Below are 8,407 nucleotides of genomic sequence, written 5' to 3' on the forward strand. Positions count from 1 at the left end.
TATATATATATATATATATATATATATATATATATATAAAAGTTTTATTTAAAAAAAAGACATAAGTGTATACTTGCATCTGATGTAGGCACTTGTGTCCTGGGGGGTGACAGGCTCAGATGAGCCTCCCCCGGGGATGCCTTCAGCCACAGGGCGACCCCTGTATTGGCTGAGAGCCAGCTCCTCAGCCTCTGACAGAGGTGGTGGAGGTGGCCCTCCACCCGTTTTTCGGGCCTCTGCCTTCTTTCTGTTGGCTGAGCAGAACTCAATGTTTGCAATCTGAATTAATATTTACGTTACGTTTAATAGCCTAAGTCAATTAAAAATAAAAAAATAAATCAAAGTGAGGTGCAATCATAGCCTAGCAAAATATGCCTTACCTTTTTGAATGATGTTTTTATGTTTCATTTTGAGCTGCTTCCAAGTACTCCTTTCTCCTGTTGGATTGCACCTAAATGAAAAACTCCGATTTCATTCCTACTTATATTCATAACTATAGGCTATGCTACGATCTTACGGTTAAATGTTACGTCAATGGAATAGTACATTCAAACTTACGCGTTGACTCGGGCAGCAATTTTCTCCCATGCGGTCTCTCTCTCCTTCGCTGCTGCAGCTGTGTTGCATTCGCGGCGAAATATGTGCTCATATTCTCCGTAGCCCAGCATAAGGATCTCCAACTCCTTCGCACTGAAATATGTTGATCTTTTTTTTTCTCGGTTGTCATGGTGACTCGTGGTATCGGGGCTCCATTGATGATGGCTTTTTTCAGTGGTTGTGCACGCGCGTACCTCGAGGTTAACATACTCAGAGTTGATTGAACTAACTCAGATCAGCTGTTCTGGAACCGGATACTCAGAGTTTCCCGACCTAGAGTAAGTCAACTCAGAGTTCAGGGATAGACTCAGAGTGTGTTGAACCTGCTTTCTGGAATACCCCTCAGGTCGTCACTGGATCTGTTTGTTGATTTATCTTCAAGATGTAGAGGAAGGATTTATCCATTTGGTGACGCTGAATAGTCCTAACTATTGTTCTCCTGTCCTCTTATGAACCTTTTTTGTTTGCCAACTGAAACAGTTGGAACGCAGAGTCAGCCACTATTGTCTTTGTCCCATTTTCATGAGCTCATCGCTGTCCGTCTTTAATTTGTTCATGGACAGTTTGCACAAGATATCCGTTCAACTCAAGCCATTCTCTTCGATCTGCATCCTTTCAATTCATGTCACATGGGAGAAAAGTGGCTGAAAAAACATAAATATTACATCGTCTCCCACTTTATCCTGAAATATGAGGGTCGCAGGGTTGCTGGAGCCAATCCCAGCTGACATAGGACGAAAGGCGGGACATCCTAGGGCCAATACAGAGAGACAAACAACCATTCACTCTCACACTCACACCGAAATCAGAAAAAAATAAAAGAGGGACAAAGGAAAGGAAACAATAGTTGTGAATGGCTGACTCTGCATTTCTAGCAGTGTTGCCACCAAGCCAAAACTAAACAATGTGTTAAAGGAGACCAAACTGCTGCATAGTTATATTAACATCAGATTGCTGAGGAAACCTTTTGACCAATCAGTTATAAAGTGATAGTTTACAGTGAAGGTTTCAGTGGCAGCCGCTCTTAAGTGGTGCTGGCAACACTGTAAGGTTCCTGCCCTTTAAATCTCCACATCCTTCAATGAGATGAAAGCTCTCTGATTTATTCTAATCAAAAGACTGCTAAATACCAAGGCCGGAGCCCATGGACTAACCTTCCTCCAACACAAAAACAACCACACTCACTGCAGACTAAAGAGCCAGGTGATCTTCTACAGGCCAAAGCTTCTGTGACTCAGAGGGAGACGAGACAGTGGCAGGCAAAGGTTTTAGCATGTGGTATAATTGCAGCCAGCCTCTCCTGCTGAGCGTAATTAGTGTCAGCTAGTGTGTCACTTCCTGTGGAGTTTCATTTATTAGAGATGATGATTGGCTGAGGTATAAAACCTGGGGGTGACACCCCCACCTCCTCGCCCAGCAGGAGCAGGGCAGCAAAGAGAGGAGCTCACCTGCTGAAATCTCCCCTGCCTTGTATAATGACCTCATTAAGACTTGAGTTGTTTTCCCACTTGTAAGTGATTGCTGAGCAAGCAATCACCACTTCATGTTCTTACCATGTGCACAATGTAAATGTTCAGTCTTACTATATGATTTGCTCAGCGTAACTATGGCGACCGTGACAGGAGAATTATCTAACCGCAGCTGCTTGACTGAAATACAAATGATCAGCAAACAAAAGCTACACTTGTACTTGATTTGTTTTTGACACCAGGTAATCCAAGTGCTCACAGTGTACAACAGATTCAAGCTCCTGGTGCCATCACCATGGCGACCCTGATTGAAGCTGAGGACACACAGCTGATTGACATTTAGTCATTAACTAAAGCAACAGTTTAGCTTGAACTGTCCAACAGGCAGCAGCTTGTTTAGGACAAAGAATCACACAGAAATGTGTTCAGGTTTTCCTTTTTCCACTGTTCTATCCACCAGTCACCCTATATACAGTATATACTGCTATTTTAGTACGGAACATTTTCCCCTTCTTATTACAAATTATTCTGCAGCTAGATGGTCAAAAATAAATCACCCATACCAAAATAACACTGATTAACCCTTAGTACTTAGCAGGTACACTCATGGTAAAATTCCATATATATAATACACAAATCCTAATATGGACATCCTGGGGGTTTTTATAGGTCACATATTCAGGCTTTAAAATAGAGGTTTTTTTTCATCTTCTTACATGTTGTTGAGTCAAAGTTATGATTACTTTTATATAGCATTTTTAGTAGTGATATAAAGTAGCAATAATTGTGCAGAAGTCAGAAAATAGACTGTTTTTCTTTTGTTTTTGTTCATAAAAATGAATGGTGTCTCTATCTGTGTGTGTGTGGCCCTGCGATGGCCCTGCGATGGACTGGCGAACTGTCCAGGGTATACCCCGCCTATCGATGTAGGCGATCGGCCTGAGATTGGCACAGCACCCCCCGCGACCCTCTGGTGGAGGATAAAGCGGTAGATGATGACTGACTGACTGACAAATTCAATCTGATTCTAAACATTATGAGTAGTTTTTGCTCAGGTGTGTTTATGGTGAAAATGTGAAAAATGGCGGTTGTGCTGAAAGAAAGGATGCAAGACACTATGTCACACATTCTTATAGCCTCAGTATATATTTTAATAGTGATTGGAAAAAACTGAAAAGCAGCTGAAATGCTCTGTGTTCTAAGGGTTAACTAAGAATTTTCACAGCAGACAGACACAATTCATGTTACTGATGACATTAACAATGCCTTTAATAAGGGTGAGACAGTGAACTACTGCACTCTGAAACTGCTGAGGCTAAATGAAATTCAGACATTATTATATTGATTCTTTACACCTGTGATTACTACCGTCAAAATGACAAACAGGGCTAATTATCCACACCAAACTCAACGTCTAAAATCAAACCATATTTTATCCCTAGTGTATTTGCAACTATTGAATATAAGGGTTTGCACTTCATAATTGACTTCATATGTCCCATTTCTGTTCTCATGTAAAGTATAAGATTTAGACGCTTGTAACTTCAAAAAAAATGTTGAAAGTAAATTTAGGTTTATTAATCAATCTCTAGGAACATTTGCATTATTGCTGTATTGATTGAAAGTGAACCCATTTTATTGTACAATGCCTTGAATGGGGACACAGTGATTGATGGTGACAGGTGGCCAGTTAAGGTCTAAACACCTGGGATGGTGGACGCTGATTGGGCTCATTTACCAGAATAAATGTCTAAAGTGAAGTGAATACTGGAGGAGTGTTATTGTTATACTTTCCTTTAATTGTTACCCTCTTAAAACTGTGATGGTTAACCTTTCAGTGCAACAATGACTGAATGGCTATATGTGACCTCAGTGTTTGAGGACAGGTCACTACCTCAGGGGCTGATGGCAGGAAGTGTTCCTCTGATCGAGGTACTTGCCTGTGGCAATAAAAGGTCAACATTAATAATTAAGAAGAGGAAAATGTCATAAGGGAAGGTGAGCAGCAATGAAGACGCATTAGGTAACCATGGGTTGACTCCTGCATCTTAAATATCCCTCTTCCATCCTTACATGTCAGTTTTAGTCGAGCAGCCGTCACTGGTGTCTGTAAGATTTAGAAAAGCGTGTGTCACATCGATGTGTCTTTACATGTGGCTTCAGTGTTCTTCACAGCGGGGTTACTGTTACAGCACAGAGACAAATCGATCACATATCAACTCAGGCGCGGTTCCCTCTCATGTTGTTTACCCCTTTAACTGTGAGATTTTGACCTATCCTCTGTATTCAGATCAATGTAGAGAGAATTTCTGATGAGACTCCCACTGAGCGGCGAGTCCAGTGAAACGACTCAGAGTTCAGACGACAGCTCTCTGCCTCTAATTAGAACCCATGGTAATTTTAATGCTTGCCCTTATGAAAATATACCTAATGATGCGATGTCAGCAGGAGTCCATCCACTGATGTCTAATCCATCTCATTAAGACTTTGCTTGTTTGTCTGTGTGTGTCAGTCATTAGGATTAATGTATGCAGAGTGACACAATCTCCTGGATTACTGCTGTTAATCCATGCCTTTCTCACAACACGAGACAAGTTTACCAGACACGTTGAACGTATTGAGCCTTGTCTTTATTGTGAAACACTGGTCAAATGATCCAGTGACAAATAAGTTGACAGGAGCGACAGTTTCTGTCACATTTACACACAGACTGCATAACATCACATCACTTTGTGTCATGAAAGTGGTTATATATGTATGATACATGGCGTAAAGGTTGCACGTAGGTAGCAAACACATTTTATGCTCCAACATTTGCTGTGCCGTAAATTACGATGTCATTTTTAAATGAAAACATTTCTCAGAGCATCAACAATCAATGTTCAAATACAACAATATATCTGTTAACTTGTTAATTCAGTATATGCCAGTATAATATATATAATCTAATAATATAAGTATAGCTTTAAATACAGCCACCAAAAGTCATACTTATAATAATGATCTATTTCTTCCTCATTTAACAACAAAAAAATATGATTGCAAAGTTTATCTTATATACAGATGATACTGCTCTATTCGTAGTGCACACACTGACTCTTCTCTTACCTTTGAATAATATCATACACACAGTTGACATAACCAGTGATTAATGGTGTAGTACCGAGATGAGGTCTGCTGCTGTCTGAGGATTTAATGAGAGTAATGTTACGATCAGATGGAAGGCGATGATTATTTTTTGCCCTCTTTGCTCTCATGCTCCCACGGCACCGGATCATTTTCACCTGTGTTTGTTCCCGTCTCCCTCCCATGCCAGAACTGCTCCACATCAGACAAGACAATCCCATCCTTGAGGCTGACCCTGTCTACGTCTATCTCTCCCCGTCCTCCTCGTCCTCCACTTTGTTCAGGCTGAGGTGGAGCATTTCTGCCGGAACCTGCGCTGAAGCTTGATTGAAGGCTCCTCTCTCCACGTAGCTGGACTGAGGTCTCTGGTCTGGGGCAAGGCGACTGGAGAGAGGTAGGGTTGTGTGGTCCAGGGTGTGCTTTTGGTGGAAGTTGTTTGCGCAGGGTGAGGCGCCTCCACAGCCCCCTGTAGCCTTCTCTGAACTCTTCAGAGAGCAAGAGGACGATGAGAGGATTCACCAGCGATATAGAGAAGGTGAGAAGTTGAGCTGAGAGGATGAGAAGGAGGGGAGGAGAGGGGAGGAAAGGCTGAGCTCCTTCAATCTCTTTTTCTGTAATATGACGCTCCCAAACCCACACAACCCACTGAGGAAGCCAGAGAATAGCCATAGCCAAAGTTAGGCTGAATAACATCAACGTGAGCTTTCTGGACCTGATCTGTGTGCGCAGATTCTGAGTCTTACTGCAGCGGCGCTGGCACTGGCCGTAAGCCTTCCAGAAAAACATCAGGGCAAAGCTGAGAGGTGCACAGTACACCAACAGGGGGTAAGCTTTGACATACACTGTCATGAAGTACCGGGCTTCAGGAGGAACCATCAGCTCACACACCAACTCATGGATTCCTCTCTGCAGTGTAGCGAACAACCAGTGAGGCATGGTGACGGAGCAGGCAGACACCCAGATGAAGAAAAGCACCACCAGGATAGAGCCAATGTGGATGCTCACCTGCTTAGTGGGGTTGGACACATAGCGGTAGCAAGCATTGGCCAAGACTGCCACTGTGAAACTCTTTGCGGCCATGCAGGACTGGAGGAACCAGTCCGCCGTCTTGCACACAACCCAGCCCAGATCCCAGCTGCCCTTGGAGTAGAAGGCAGCCTTGAAAGGCATCGTAAATACCAGCAGCAGGCCGTCAGCAAACATCAGGTTGAAGATGAGGGAGTTGATGAGAGACAGTTTGCCTTTATGTGCGTTTGAGAACAAGATGACCATTGCAGTGATATTACAAGCCACACCCAAGATACAGATGAGTCCCAGGATAGTCGGCACCAGGACCCTCAGCTCCTCAGGTTTCAGGTGCTGGAAGGATCTGTGTTCATTTAACAACCCCTTGTCTGCGGAGTTGTTCAATAAAGTTGCATTGCACCCACTCAACCCCTCCATTCCTCTGGAATGATGCTGATATGATGGCGAGGAAAATATACAAAAGTCAATAGCAGCGAAGAGATGAAAAAAGATTCAGGGTAGAAGATTTCAAAAAAGTTGGAGCTGTCTAAATTGAGTCTCTAAAAACGTCCACGCTCTCTCGTGTCAGTGAACGTATCGATTGAAAATCAGTAACCACAGTGGAGCTGCTGTCTCCGGGTTTATCCCGAGACACAGTGATGCAGCTTCTGTGGCTGGTTTTAAAGGTGCTGTTTGACTGACAGCTGCTGCTGCCAGCTGACAAAATGTGCGTAGACCACAGCCTCACGGGGCCAATTAGAAGATCTCTGCATAATGTGCACAGTATGACATTGGAATGTATTGGATTCATAATGTGTTAATGCTTGTGAATAAGTGATTATTATACATGAAGGTTTACTGTGCATCTTTGTAGCTTTGAAATATAGACAAAACATAAATAAGCACAGGGTTCACTCATAGCTGATTCAGTTTAGCAGCTCCACACAAGTCTCTGTGTTTCTCAGTATATTGGTGTTTAGATGTTCACAGGAAGTGATGTATTTTATGTCAAGACAGATGCAGACAGTTTGGAGTATGACTGAAAACATGAAGAAGTTTCAGAAGTTAATTCTACTGCTCAACAGAAAAACAAAAACCTGGTCATTCAGCAGTTTAATGGGATAAATGCTTCTTGTTCCCACCCACCCCTGCGATGCCACTGTATACACACAAGCGCTCACTCAGTCAGGTCTGATAGCAATGCTTGAAGGACACAGCATACAAATAATATTACAGCGTTTCATTTCACAAAGAACAAACAGAGGCGCCATGACAACATCAACAAATGCAGAAATCACTAAAGGTTACACACGGCAGCTTTAACTGTTGGCTATTTTTTGTTCTGCAGCTACAGCATTTTAAAATGTCTTACATACAAACAATCCATCGGCAATCCAGATCAATTTTGTCTATTTCTTGGGAGGGTCAGCATTTCTTTATTCAGAAGTCAATATTTGTGTGAACTAATAATAAACCATGAATAATTGGAGGAAATCAACAAAACTGTGTAACAACTTCGACGTGTGGGTGATGAAACGCATGTCTCCTCCCCTCTTTGTGAAAGCCTTTGCATGTCCTACTCTTGTGTCCACATGAGGACACCCTTGCACCATAATCAGCGATGAAAATAGTCAGGACATGAGACATTTTCATTCAACAGTCTTAACAGAGGAGGCCCAACACTGCAGGGTTTGAACTTGCACAGCTTTATTCTTTTTTATTCAAAGAAAGTCCAGTAAGCATAAAGACTGCATGGTCATTAATTGCATTTCAATACATTCTGAGCTATAAAAGTTTTTTTTTGTTTCAATTAGAAGTGTCACAAAGAAGGTTTGTCAAGAAGACATCACTGTTGAAAGGAATCACACTTAATAATTCCCTGATTTCACAGAGTTCATGTAGACCTTTTACTGCTTTTCCTTTTACGGGACCCGGCTCACAACGTAAATCTGAGACAAGCGAGGATGTTTCAAAGTGATCAGAGGCGTCAAACACAACCTGCTGCTGTTCCACGTCACCCGTCTTCAGCAGTAGCGGGGACGTGGACAGTCATGCAATGCAGCAACTTTAGATCAAGCATTTTATTACACTTCATGGCTCCTTCTGGAGAAAGCAGGTTTTATTTTGATAGCACCTGAAACGATGTGTAGATGATGACCAGTTAAATCAGATTCCGATTAAAAACACATGCAAAAACAAGATCAGGAGCC

At 42.3% G+C, this 8,407-nt stretch overlaps 1 protein-coding gene across 1 annotated transcript; it reads right to left on the bottom strand.

Moving 5' to 3' along the window:
- Positions 1-4,702: 4,702 nt before the first annotated feature.
- Positions 4,703-6,828, bottom strand: gpr151 (G protein-coupled receptor 151). The gene has a single exon (XM_058650212.1). The coding sequence runs from the start codon at positions 6,633-6,635 to the stop codon at positions 5,298-5,300; it is 1,338 nt and encodes a 445-aa protein (XP_058506195.1). The 5' UTR covers positions 6,636-6,828; the 3' UTR covers positions 4,703-5,297.
- Positions 6,829-8,407: the final 1,579 nt, after the last annotated feature.

This window comes from Solea solea, chromosome 14 (genome assembly GCF_958295425.1).
Source record: "Solea solea chromosome 14, fSolSol10.1, whole genome shotgun sequence".
Classification (NCBI taxonomy): Eukaryota; Metazoa; Chordata; class Actinopteri; order Pleuronectiformes; family Soleidae; genus Solea; species Solea solea.